We start from the raw sequence: 12,518 nt of genomic DNA on the forward strand, positions 1-12,518 counted from the left end.
CTCCCAAGTGGGGTCACCCCCAACCCTGATCGTGTCCCTCTGCAGCTCAGCACTCACCTGGCTCCGAGGCTCAGCAAACACCTGCAGGCCAGGCAGCTGATATTAAATGCTTTATTTTCAATATTAAAAACCAGTATTTTTAATAACTAAACAATGCTAAATTCATCTTACCAAAAAAAAAAAAAAAAAAAAGATGAGGTTGGCCGGGGGGGGTTCTACCAGGGACGCTACAGCCCCGGCCTCGGCCGGCAGCCACCGAGCCCGAACCCCCCCAGCCACACACGTACCACAAGGGAGCCTGGGGGGGCCACAGGTCCCCAAAGGAGAGGGGCAGGGGCCAGCTGAGCCCCCTGGGAACAGCCACCATGGGCCAGGGGACAGAGCTGGCCCACAGCCAGCTGTGTCACCACAGCCCCCCAGGAGGACGAGGCCAGGCTCAGAGCCCAGAGGGGATTTGGCACAGTGAGACCCCCAGGGTGGGGCAGCCCAGCCTGGGGCAGGAGGGGGCTGGGGTAACCCCATCTGCCCCCCCCCAGCACCAACATGGACCAGGAGCAGGAGCCCGTGTGTAATTCACAGCGTGATCCCATCCCAAACCCACCCCGTGGCAGGAATTAGTGTCAGAAAGGAGCAGCAGGCACAGAGCCCAACCTGGAGAATAGCCCTTGGAGAAGCCACTAAGAGAAAAAGGCCACCTGTGACCCCCCAGCATGCCCCTCCTCGGGCTGCTCAAGGCCTCTGCTGCCCACCTGGGAGCCAGGGGGTCCCCACTGGGCTCCCCTGGGGACAGTCCCTGTGCAGCAGCCAGAGCCTCCTGGCAGGCAGGGAACGGGGCTGTAAACTGCAGGGAGCCGGGCATGTAAACACAGACCAGGGTACGGGGGGGCCGTGCCCGGGGGCTTCTGGCCCCCCACTGCCCCAGGGGACCAAAACCAGGGGACAAGGGGGGGTCCACAAGCCCCAGCCCTCCCCGTGGAGCCGGGGAAGCAGCAGCATCCCCCAGGAAGGGGGCTCTGGAGCAGGGGACAGTGACACTCGACCATGTATAAAAAAGGAACTGATCTTCCCCGGGAAGAGTTTGTGCCCCACGGCCCCGGGGCCGGGCAGGGGGTGTGTGGGGAGTGCCGGAGCCGGGGTGCAGATGTTAGAGAGGAGGCCAGTCTACGTTACATGGGGAGGGGGCGCGGGGGTCCAGTTGAGTCGCGCATCCCGGGAATCCGAGCACTGAGATGGGTCAGGGAGGCCGGCGATGCCTGTGGGAGAGGCAGCTCCTCAGCAGGAGTGGGTGGGGATCAGGACAGGCATTCCCCCTGCTCCCCCTCCTCTGCAAGCCCCAGGGATCACAACTCCATCCTCCCACGATGGATCAGGCAGCCAGGGCACTGCGCTGGGGTCCCAGCTCCAAATCCCACCCCCACCCCAGGGACCACCAGCCCCTCACAGACCTCACTTGATGAGGATCCCCGTGGGCCGGGCCTCGTCCTCGCTGGTGTTCCTCAGGTTCTGCTCTGCTTCCTCCGAGGACCTGGGGCAGAGCAGGGTGAGAGGCACTGCCCCGGCCCCACAGCCCCGTTTACCCCATTCCCACCCCACTCACGCCAGGAAATCCTTCACTTCCTCCACGGTGATGTCCCCAGTGGTGTCCAGTGGGGTCTCCAGGCTGCTGTTGGGGGAGTCGATGGGGCCAGGAGAGAAGGCGGCCGGGTGCTCCTCAGGGGACCCTGGGGAGTCACAGGACAGGAGGGATTTGGAACAGCCAGGACACAGAGCCAGGCTTGGAGCAGGGCTGTGGGACACCGTGTGTGTGCAGGGACAGGGTGGTCACTCACGGTCGCTGTCCGAGGGGGAGTGCTGGCCCTCGGAGCTGCATGGGACATGGGTGCCATTCGCCTGTGGCAGCTTCGGTGTCACCGCTGAGCTGCTGCTGGAAGGAAACAGGGAGAAGTTATGGCCAGAACCAGCGCCATGGGGTGGGTGTACAGGGGTTCCACCTCAGCAAAGCCCCCCACGCCCCCAAGACAGCCCACCTCAGGCAGGATGTGTCCTGGAGCCGGGCGACCTCCAGCCGGCACAGTGGCTCTGTCACATTCCTGGCACTCAGCGAGAAGCGCTCGAACTCGGATGGTGAAATTAGGTAGAAACCTACAGGGGGGACAGCAACGAGCCTCAGGCATCCCCCACAGGGCTGCAGGTGAGGTCAACATCCCATCGACACAGACGTCACCGGGTGTCCTCACCTTGGCCGTGCTTGGTGAAGACACAGGAGGCAATGCCACTGATGTCCTCCTTACGGATGCAGCTGTAGTGGACCTGGGGCCGCAGGCTGGGCACGGTGAAGATGTGGATGTCCCCCAGGTTGGTGAGACAGGCCAGGCAGTTTTCCAGCCTCTCCTCAGAGCCAGCGCTGGCCAGGCTCACCAGGGCCACCTTCCTCACCCGACAGCCCTCGTGTGCTGTCAGCTTGAACTTGGTCTTGGCACTCACTTTGGGCAGTGTGAACACCTAGAGGGGCAAGAGGAGCCGGGCTGAGGGGAGAACAGGAACCTGCAGGGTTTAGGGGGGCACCTTTCCCTTGGATTCACCACCCTAGAACAGGCATAGGAGTGCCCCCAAAACCTGACTGGTCACCTCCAGTCCCTGTGTGATGAGGACATCCAAAGAGGACAAGGGACATTTTGTCCCATCTCTACCACAGCGGGACACTGAGCCCCGCGCTCACCTTGAATTGTTCCTCGGAGGAGATGAGCATGGAGTGGCTGCCCTGCATGTCAGGGGCCTTGGCCAGGTCCCGAGACACCTCGTAGGGCTCGGGCAGCGGGTTCCCCCGCCCGTCCAGCACCGCAATGGCCACCACGGGCGCCCGGTGCATCAGCTGGATCTCCTTCCCCAGCACCGCCTCCACCGCCCGCTCCGAGAACTTCTCCTGCGACGGCACCTCCAGGGCGTAGGCGAACACCGAGCCGGAGTTGGTCCCTGCCCACATCGTGGGGCCGTGGTGGGCAGCTGCAGGAGTGGAGCAGTGTCAGAGACCCCTCCCCACAGACCCAGCCTGGGGGCTTTTCCCAGGGAGGGAGGAGGGAGGGAGGAGGTCTCACCGTCACGTAGGAAGGTGTCGGCAAAGTAGAGGCACCGCACGACCCCCGAAAGCGAATCATCGGCCGAGCGAGGCTCGATCCGCCGCTGCACCGGCGTCATCTCCACCTCGGGGGGACCCGCCTGCTCCGCCAGCTGCGCGTTGGCCTCCTGCACCTGGGGAGGGGACACAGGGTCACTCCCTGCTTGGTGGGGACGGGAAGCCGCCACGGTGCCCCCACTCCCTGCCCACCTTGCTGGAGGGGCTGCTGGCGTTGAGCCTCTTCTTGCCCGACACGCGGCTCTTGCGGATGCGGCGGAAGGACTGGCGCAGGGACTTCTTGAGGGACTTCACGCGGGACAGGGGCCCCTCCATGGCCAGCGAGTCGTTGGGGTGCAGCGTACACCTGCGGGCACCGACGCTGCTCAGCACCCACCACGCCACTCCAGGGGGTCCCCAGCACCGAGGTCCCCCCATACCTGGCCAGCACGGGGTTGCGCCGGTAGTAGTCGAAGAGCCCAAAGCCGTGGCTGGTGCCGAAGGCCACGAGGTTCCACTCGGAGTGGAGGGTGACGGCGGTGACGGCGGCGGGGGGCACGCACTGCACCAGCACGCTGGGCTGGAAGCCAGGGGGGAAGTGGAGGGGCCCATTTCGGGGGGCCAGCCGGTCGTGGCCCTTCCAGGTGAAGCCCTCACGGTCCTGCAGCAGGTCCACGGTGGCCACGCTGACCGCGTGCTCTGACTTCTCGTCGCTCAGCTCCATCACCAGCACCTGCAGGGACAAGCGCAGACAGGGGGACACACTGGACCTCCCCAGCCAGCCAGCCTGTGCACACCAGGGGCTAAACACAGGCCAGGAGCCCTTCAATGACAATATGGGGGTTTTTAGCCTGTAGCCCCCTCATGCTGTGGGTCCCCAATGGGGAAGCCCCTGCTCTGTCCTTGCCACCTTACCTGCCCCGCCGTGCCAGCCACCACCATCTTGGCCGTGTACTTGCAGAGCGCGATCTTCTGCACGCCCAGGCGCGGGTCATCGCTGTAGGGATCAAAGCAGCCCACCTGCGGGAGGGGACAGCTGAAGGGACAGCCAGGACCCCGCACACAGCTGGGGGACAACCCCCCTGCACCCCCACATCCCTCCACCAGCTGTGGCACACGGGCCACTCTGGGCATCACGCCCAGGAAAAGTCTGTCCCCACACACCCCCCGGCTCTGTCCCCCACGCTGGGGCAGACCCATGGACGGGGCCCATGGAACAAGTGTCCCTTGTGTCCCCACAGTGCGTCACACAGCAGCTGTGCCCTGAGCCGGGGGACACGTCCCCGGGGCGCAGCCGGGATGGCTCCAGCAGGTGCATCCCCCGTGCCCAGCTCTGGGTTTGCCCCCTCCAGTGCTGGCAGAGCCGGGAGGGTGCTGAGCTCCACGGTAGTGTCACCCTGCCCAGGGGACCTCACCTTGCGGAACGGAGGCCACTCCTCCTCGCCTGCCTGGTTGAGGCTGTCGTTGTGCTCACAGTCTGTCTGGAAGATGTTGGCGGTGCCCAGCTTGTAGAGGGGCTTCAGGGAGACCCCCGAGGCGTCCCAGAACCGCACCGTGCCATCCTCGTGCCTGGGCGGGGGGGTCCTGTCAGCGCGGGGCCCCGACATCTGCCCGGCTAACAAGAGCTGCCTGTGTGCTGGCAGCCACCATGCCAGAGGGGGAGACACCGGGGGACAGCGCAGCGGGTGACACACTCCTGCCCAGCCAGAACAAGAAGGGGCAGCCCACCCAAAATGAGGGAGTGGATGCCACCACCATCCCATCCCACGCCACTCCCTCACTGCAGAAATGGGTGTGGATGTGTCCCCCCCGCATTTTGGGTTTCCCAGGCCCCCTCCCTGCTGCCAGCCCACTCACCCAGTGAGGAGAAGCCCCCTCTGCGTGGGCTCCTGGGCCAGGTTCTTTCCCCCATCAATGGGCCAAGCCTGGAGGGAGGGATGGAGAGGGGACGGAGGAAGGATGAAGCCCACTGGGCCATGCTGGAAGGGCTCAGCAGGACCCCTCCCCACCATCCCCACCACTGACCGCAGAGGATTGCCGGGGGCTCTGCTGCTCGCCGACGCTGACGATCCTCTCCCAGAGCTTGAGGGGCACGTTGGAGACATGGCAGGAGCAGGTGATGGCAGAGGAGTGCAGAGGTGCCAGGTACGGGGCAGGGATGGTGGGCCAGCCCGGCGTCTGCAGGTCGATAGCCACCAGCTCCTCCTCCACCAGCACCACGAGGGCTCGGGGGTTCTCAAAGCCTGGGGAGGGGGGAGATGGCTGCTGCATGTGGAGACCCCCACACCATCACCCACTTCCCAGGTGGCCCTGGCAGGACGTACCTCCCTCAGGCACCTCTGCACTCTGCACAGTGAAGAAGTCAATGACGCGGGACGTGAAGTCAAGTGTGGCCAGGGTCTGGCCCTGCAGCACGCTGACACAGTGCCTGTCACCATAGCTGGCCCGTGGCATCCCCCCACTGAAGATGATGAAGGGGTTCCTGGGTGGGACAAATCAGCTGCCATCAGACCCTGGACCCCCAGGTGCCCCCTGAGCCCGTGCCCAGCCCACCCACCTACCCTGACTCGCAGGTTCGCCAGAGGATTTTGCTGATGGCTTTGCAAGGGAACGGCCCTGAAATGAAAACACCCAACACTGGCTGTAGCACTGGGATATGGGGGGGATCAGCTCCCAACCCCAGAGACCCCCAGACCCCCATCCTGTACCGTAGGGGATGGTGGACATGACGGGCTGCTGGGTCCTCAGGCCGGTGCCGCTCGCTGCCCACACCATGTACCCGCCGTCGCTGTGGGAGCTGACGATGCTTTTCCCGCTCTGCTCCCAGGCCAGGCTCTCCAGCTGCTGCAGGGTCACACAGGGGGCTCAGCACGTGGATGGGGACACACACACACACAGGGCCATGGCCTCACCAGCCCCACGCCAGCCCCGGTACCTGGTTCCCCAGGAAGAGATGCTGGACAGCACGAGTGCTCCACTCCCACAGGACCAGCAGCCCCCGGCTGTAGCCGATGAGGAGCCGGCTGCCGCTGCGTGGGTGCTCCTGGATGGACTCCACGGGCCCCAGCGCCTTCCCACAGCGGTAGTCATCAGGGACACTGCAGGGGGACAGGCACAGGGGGTCAGAGGGGGGCAGGGGGTGCTGGGGATACAGGGGCATGGGGCCTGCAGGGCTCTCACCTCTGCAGGATCTCATCCGGGAAGAGGGTTTTGTCCTCCAGCAGCGTCAGGGTGGGCAGGGTGACAAAGTACACGGCACCGCCCTCAGTGCCCAGGCAGATCATGGCACCAGCAGCCAAGGGCAGGACCACTGTCACCCGTGTGATGCCAGGGGAACAGCTGGTGGAGGGAACAGGGGCTGCCTCAGCACTGGGTTGGGTCTGGGGGAGTGTCAGAGACCCCAGACCTCCCCTGCTCCACCCCTACATTCCCATCTCCCTGAGTGCAGGAGGACAAGGGCAAGGACAGCCTCGGTGCCGACAGCAATTACAGCCATTAATCACCCCCGGGCCCTGCCAGCACCATAAAAATCCAGAGCTGTTCCCTGCACTCAGCATCTCAGTTGAGATCAGAGAGCATCCCAGTGGGGAAAACACCACCACGGAGAGGACCTTGGCCACCATCCCGCCCCAGCCGGCCGGCTGGCTGCTCCCCCGCGCCGTTCCCGGCACCGCCGCGGCCGCAGCCCCCGCGGGGGAGCGGCTCCGACCCCCCAGGCAAGTACTTAGCACCGCCGGACCCTGGGCGTCCCGGGAGGCCGAAGCTGCGGGTCTCCTCCAGGTGGGAGCAGCCCTCCTTCTGGCACACCTCCCACAGGTGCAGCGTGTTGTCGTCCAGCAGCGAGAGGAGCCAGCCCTGGGGATGGGGGGATGATGGAAGGGTGTGTGAGGTGCTGGGGGACTGCTGCCAGCTTCCCCCCCGGGACACCCACGTACCTGGCCAGGAAGGAAGTGCAGTTGGGTGACAGTGGCCGTCTCCTTGTGCAGGCCTGTCAGCTCCACACCCGGTGCTCCATATCTGGGGGGGGCCGTCAAAGAAACAACGAGGGTAGAGCCCCCCCACCCTTTCCCAGCAAACTCAGGACCCTGGGAATTCCCTCAGGTCACAGTTCTGCCTGCAAACACCAGTTCAGCCCCCTGTCCCCAGGAGAGCCAGGGCAGAGCACCCCTGGGTGCACCCCGTGCTAGAGCTGGCCTTGGCACCACCATCCCCATCCGGGATCCACCAAGCAACTCCAACTCCAACCAGGACGCTCTGAATGAGCCTGAAATCCACCAAGCACCTCCAGCTGGGACACGGCAGGTCAGGCTGGGATCCACCAACCACCTCCTGCCGGGATGTCCCAGGTCAGGCTGCGGCCAACACTCACAGCTGGGCTGGGTGTGCGAGAGGCGCCGGGAGCCCCGGCACGCACCGGCGGCGGGGTGGGGTTCGGCATGCGCCGGCACAGCCGCACTCACCCGACTGGTCCCGGCTCCTTCGGTGACGCCGCTCGGCAGGAACGGCGGCAGGAACCGCGCGGCGGCTCAGCACTGCACGGAGCAGCCCAGCCTGGCATCCCCGGCACCCCCAGACCCGGCCAGCTGCTCCCCCCAGCCCGGTGTCACCAGTGCACTGTGCAGCCCTTCTGGGCATGCTGCGTGCTGGGAGTCCCTGCCCCTGGCCGCCTTCTGGTGCCCTGGGCACGGGGAACCAGCCCGGCGGCTCTGCCCGGCCGGACAGGCAGGAGCTGTCTGGCGGTGCTGGGCACAGCCGAGCCGGCAGAGCCAGGTGACAGCCACGGAGTTTTGGGGAGAGCAGGGAACAGGGCATGGAAATGAAACAGGGAGCACGCAGAGGGCTCTCGGTGCTACTCGCATGGGGGATGCCACCCATCCTTGCTCATTTTGGGGTCTTTCCCCACCCAAAATAGTGCCACAAGCTGAGAGCCCTCAGGGCAAATGGCTGGGGCACACCAGTGTCACCAGCATGTGGGATGGGGGTCCAAGCACAGGGACCCCCAGCTGGCCCAGGAGACCCCCCAGGCACTGGCAGCCCCTCAATGCCGGGCTGTCGGTAACCGGATCCGCCCAGCCCGGCCGGGGAGCACCCAGGGGTGCCCCCACTAACCAGTAACACCAGTCAGGCAGCTCCGGCTGCTGCCTCGTCCGGCCCCGGCTTCCCCGGCACCGCCAGCCTCCAGAAGCATCTTTTTAGAGGCAGCCGGAGCGAGGCCGCGTAGGCACGGGGTACCCCGCTGGGTACCACCCCAAAACCATCCCCGCAGAGGATGCTCAGGGCATCGCAGCCCCCCGCAACAGCATCCCAGCGGTGCCGGGGGGGCTCAGCTGGGACCGGCACCGCGGGCCAGGCGGGCGAGTGGGGCGGCCGGCGACGTCGCGGCCGGGCTGGCACCCGGGCGGCCCCGGCAGAACAAAACACGCCATCTTTGTGCTCGGGAGGCAGCGAGCCGCGGGCCGGGGGGAGGGGGAGCGCGGCCGCCCCCCACACCCCGACCCCGCTGCGGGCGCAGCCGCCCCCGCGCCCCCAGCCCGCATTCCTGCGGCGCGGGGCCCCCCGAGCACGGGCCGCATCCAGCCCTGGCCGCCCGCCAGCAGCCCTCTGAAGTCTCCCTGCACGCTGCCGGCAACAAAGCCCGGCCGGCCCCGCTCGGCGTCCCCCGCTTCGGCCCCCCACCCGGCACCGGGCTCCGCGCCCACCGCAGCCCCTCTCTCCCCGGCGCTGGGCCGGCCAGAGCCCCCCCCGCCCCCTCCCCCGAGGGCTGCGTGGATGAGGCCAGGATGGACAGGAGCCCCTCGGGATAAGCGGGGTAGCAGCAGAAAGGAGCCCGCTTGGGATGCCCCCAGCCCCTTTCCCCCCCGCCCCGGCGCTCCGGGCGAGGTGGGGGTTTCCTCCAGCCGCCCCCTCGCCGCCCGGCCCAGCTGCAGCACAGCTGGACAGAAGGATGGACGGCAGCCGAGTGGGGGCTGCCGGATGGGCCAGAAGCAGCACAGCCACGTCTCCAAGCATTCTCCGGGATGGGGACAGCCAGAGGAGCGAGCGCAGGAGGGTCCGGGAGGTCCTTACCTCCTGCTCATGTGGGAGGAAAAGGATACAGCTTGACGGCTCCCGCCTTGGTGCCGATGGCCATCACACGCAGCACGGGGTCGTAGGCCAGGGCGCTGGGCTGGCTGGGGAAGCCGTGCTCCACCGTCTGCCATGGGCACAGGCAGGTCAGAGCGGGACCCCCCACCTCTGACACACCCAAACCTTCCACAGCCCCCCCCACCCCCACAGCTCCTATCCCGCACCAGCCTGAGCATCACCCCTGCGATGGGGGATCACAAAGATACTGCTCTGTCCCCCAGTGCCACCAGGGAGGGCCTTGGGGAGGGGGGGACATCACTCCTCACCCAATTTCCACCCAGCACTCCAAAACCCAGCCCAATAGCCGCACCACGGGCCGGGGTAAGTGTGACCTTGAACGAGCTGTCCCACCACCCGCCAGCACTTTGGGGACGGGACCCCCCTGCTCTAAACCCCCGAGGTGAGGACACCCCAGGAGAGGCGAGCGGGACCCCCACTGCGACATCACCGGGCGTCCCCGGTGCCGGGCGGCAGAACCAGGCGAGCGGGACCCGCCAGCGCCAGGGACGTCCCCGCCGGAGCCGCGTGTCGCCCGAGGGCACCTTCCCAAGGAAGTCCCGGCCGTCCGGCGTGCCCGGGCTCGCCGGCTGGGGAGGGGCTGCCCTGGCAGCGGGGGGACGCGGGGGGCACCCACCGGCCCGGCCCGCGGTGCGGGGACCGCAGGGCTCCCGAGGGCAGCTCGGCTGAGCAGCCACGGCGCGATCAGACGATACGGAGGCCGCCGGAGCCAGACTGGCCGGATCCTGACCTGCTCCCTTTGTCTGGGGCATCCGAGAGGCGCAGCGGGGCGGCTTTCCGCACCCGCCGGCGGCAGCCGCTGTCACCCCGGCTCCCTGCTCCCCTCCCAAGGGACACCTTCAGGAGCGTGAAAACGTCCCCAGCCCATCCCCGGCGTCCCGGCCCTTCCAAGTGGGTCCCGACACGTCCGAGGGGCGAGGAAGTGGATGCTCGTGGGTGCCGACCCACGCAGGGTCATGCTGAATCCCCCCGGGATGCACGCTGCGCTGGAGGACAGAGCTGGGACAGCAGCAGCACAGGGACACCACAGCGATGCTTTAGGCCACAAACCAACACGGTGACACCGGCAAAGATTCCCCAGAAAGCGCTGTGGCAGTTCCCAGCACTCCCAGTCCCAAAGGGGGGCCCGGCTCAGCCCCCCAGCCGCAGCCCCCGCTCCCGCCCGCAGCGGGGCCGCATCCGGCAGCCTATGCCGGCCGGCCAAGGCGCGCTCCCGGCCAAATTACAGCAAATCTCAGGCAGATCTGCAGCTCGGGAGGAAAAACAACCCTTAATGGGAGGCAGGTGGGCAGCCGGCGGCCCCGGCGCTGGGACGGCCGCAGAGGGGGCTCCCCTCAGCCTCCCCCCAGGACATCGCACCGGCACACACCCGCCCTGGGCGCTCCTTCGGGCAGGACCCGGCCGCGGCACTGCGCTCCCCAAAAACAGGGGGGCTCTGGCCGGGCTGAGCCTTGCACCCCGGCCAGACCCTCACCCGCGGCAGCGAGTCGGGGGCCAGGGCTGTGCTGGGCAGCGGAGCTGGCTGTGACCCCTCACACCACCGCACAGCCCGACACCCGCAGCCCCATCCCGCTGCGGGACGGCCCGGGGGTGGCTCTCCGGTGCACGGCAGCGTCCGCACCAGGAGCTGGGCAAGTACCCCACAGCAGCGCCGGGATGGACGGACGGACAGATGGGCACGGCTCGGGCTCATCCAGAGGCCGCTGCCGGTGGTCTCATGCCCCGCGGCCAGGGCAGGAGAATGGTCCCAACGCTTCCCGGACAAGGTGCACCAAGTCCCAGGTGGGCACCCGCTGGCACAGCCCGATGTCCCGAGGGAAGGGTCTGGCACCCCAGGGCTGGTGGGGGTCGCTCCAGGGTTGTTTGATGAGCTTGGGGGTCTCTCCCACCCCAAATGCGGGGGTAAGTGGTAAAACTCGGAGGGAGGAGGGGGGCAAGAGCTGACCTCTCATGTTCCCACAGAGACACATCTTTGGGGCGCCAGGGAACCCCAAAAGCCCAGGGGATCATCGCCACAGCCCTTCCAGCTGACACAGGGGGTCCGGCCCCCCGGTATCCCACCCCAGGGGAGACGGGGGTGAGGGGCTGAGCCCCTCATGGGGGATGCAGCCAGGGATGCTCCAAGGCCACACAGGGGGCGGGACCACGGTCACCCCAAAATGCCCGTGAGCGAGGCCTCGGGGAACCCACGGGACAGGGGGAGTGCGGGAACCGGGGCGCTCTAGGGAACCCCCCAAGAGGGGTTGGGGACAGGGATGTCGCGCTGCCGAGGGGGTCGCATGCTCTCCCAGAGTGCCCCCCTGCACCGCACGGGGAGGAGCGCAGCCCCCCGGTCAGCATCCCGCACCCGGGGCTCCCGGTAGCGACCCCCGGGGGTGCATCCTGCCGGGGCGGCCCAGCAGCCTGCCCCGGGATCCCCCCGCCAGGCAGCCCTGCCCTTTCTGCGCGCCCCTTCCCCGGGAACGGGGAGGTCCCGGTGCGCGGCTCCCCCGGGGGTTCAGCCGGTCCCGGGGGGCGGTGCCCCGCACGCTGCTCGCCTCCCAGCGGGCAGCATCCCGCCGGGGTACCAGAGCCCCGCGCCAGCGGGGGACTTCCCGCATGCCGCACCCTGCCCGGTACCCCCGGTGCCTCCCGGTGGTAGCCGCCCCCCCGGGATCCACCGTCGCGGGGATCCACCCCCCCGGGATCCCCCGCTCGCCCCAGACGCACCTTGCTGAAGGCGAAGAGGTCGTGGCGGAGGCGGTCGCGGTGCGGGTCGGCACCCTGCCGCCGGAACCGAAACTTCATCATGGTTGGGCCGGCGGCGGCGGCGGTGGTGGCGGCGCGGTACCGGGCGGGGCGGGCGCGGCCGGCGGTCCCGGGGCCGGTCCTGGGGCGGCGGTGGCGGTGGCGGGGCCGGGGCGCGGCGCGGGGCGGGGCGGGGCCGGCAGGGGGCGCGGTGCCGGTGCGGGGTCCCCGGTGCCGGTGCGGGGTCCCGGTGCGCGCGCCCGCCGAGCCCGGGCAGGCACCGCCGCGGCGGGGGCGGGGCGGAACCCTGACGGACAGCTCCGCCCGCCAATCACCGCGCGGCAACGCGCGCCGCGCGCCGCGGCCCCGCCCTCCCGCGCTGCGCCTGCGCCGCCGCGGCGGCCGATGGGATGTGTAGTCGTCCAACTCAACGCCCTCTGCTCTGGGTTTATTTATATTATTTTTTAAATACTCTTCTTTCGCTTTCTTCCCTCCCCGCGGGCATGGTGAGAGACAGTGAGGATACCCCAAGCCT

The 12,518-nt window shown here is 68.0% G+C and overlaps 1 protein-coding gene across 2 annotated transcripts; it reads right to left on the reverse strand.

The window, feature by feature from the left end:
• Positions 1 to 122: 122 nt before the first annotated feature.
• LLGL1 (LLGL scribble cell polarity complex component 1) lies at positions 123 to 12,094 on the reverse strand. Of its 2 annotated transcripts, none has more exons than XM_084216697.1 (23): positions 11,966 to 12,094; positions 9,208 to 9,305; positions 7,048 to 7,129; positions 6,852 to 6,967; positions 6,293 to 6,451; positions 6,048 to 6,210; positions 5,821 to 5,956; positions 5,674 to 5,728; positions 5,437 to 5,594; positions 5,138 to 5,355; positions 4,970 to 5,037; positions 4,528 to 4,681; positions 4,028 to 4,132; positions 3,553 to 3,845; positions 3,326 to 3,479; positions 3,096 to 3,249; positions 2,720 to 3,003; positions 2,238 to 2,502; positions 2,028 to 2,142; positions 1,830 to 1,921; positions 1,598 to 1,721; positions 1,446 to 1,525; positions 123 to 1,253 (listed from the first exon to the last, which is right to left on the reverse strand). In XM_084216697.1, the coding sequence occupies exons 1-22, from the start codon at positions 12,044 to 12,046 to the stop codon at positions 1,447 to 1,449; spliced, it is 3,153 nt and encodes a 1,050-aa protein (XP_084072823.1). In that variant the 5' UTR covers positions 12,047 to 12,094; the 3' UTR covers positions 123 to 1,253; position 1,446. The 2 variants fall into 2 exon arrangements, with proteins under 2 accessions (XP_084072823.1, XP_084072822.1); XM_084216696.1 differs by having other exon boundaries at positions 6,837 to 6,967.
• Between the last annotated feature and the right edge of the window lie 424 nt (positions 12,095 to 12,518).

This window comes from Fringilla coelebs (genome assembly GCF_963513975.1).
Source record: "Fringilla coelebs genome assembly, chromosome: 16".
In the NCBI taxonomy this organism is placed as follows: domain Eukaryota; kingdom Metazoa; phylum Chordata; class Aves; order Passeriformes; family Fringillidae; genus Fringilla; species Fringilla coelebs.

Bases quoted from the DNA above. Each gene is read 5' to 3' on its own strand.
- LLGL1 (XM_084216696.1), bottom strand. From the start codon at position 12,046: ATGATGAAGTTTCGGTTCCGGCGGCAGGGTGCCGACCCGCACCGCGAC. The intron at 6,968-7,047 runs GTACGTGGGTGT...CCCCATCCCCAG, and splicing joins TGCACTTCCTTCCTGGCCAG to GGCTGGCTCCTCTCGCTGCT. The intron at 6,452-6,836 runs GTACTTGCCTGG...TCCCTCCACCAG, and splicing joins CCAGGGTCCGGCGGTGCTAA to CTGTTCCCCTGGCATCACAC.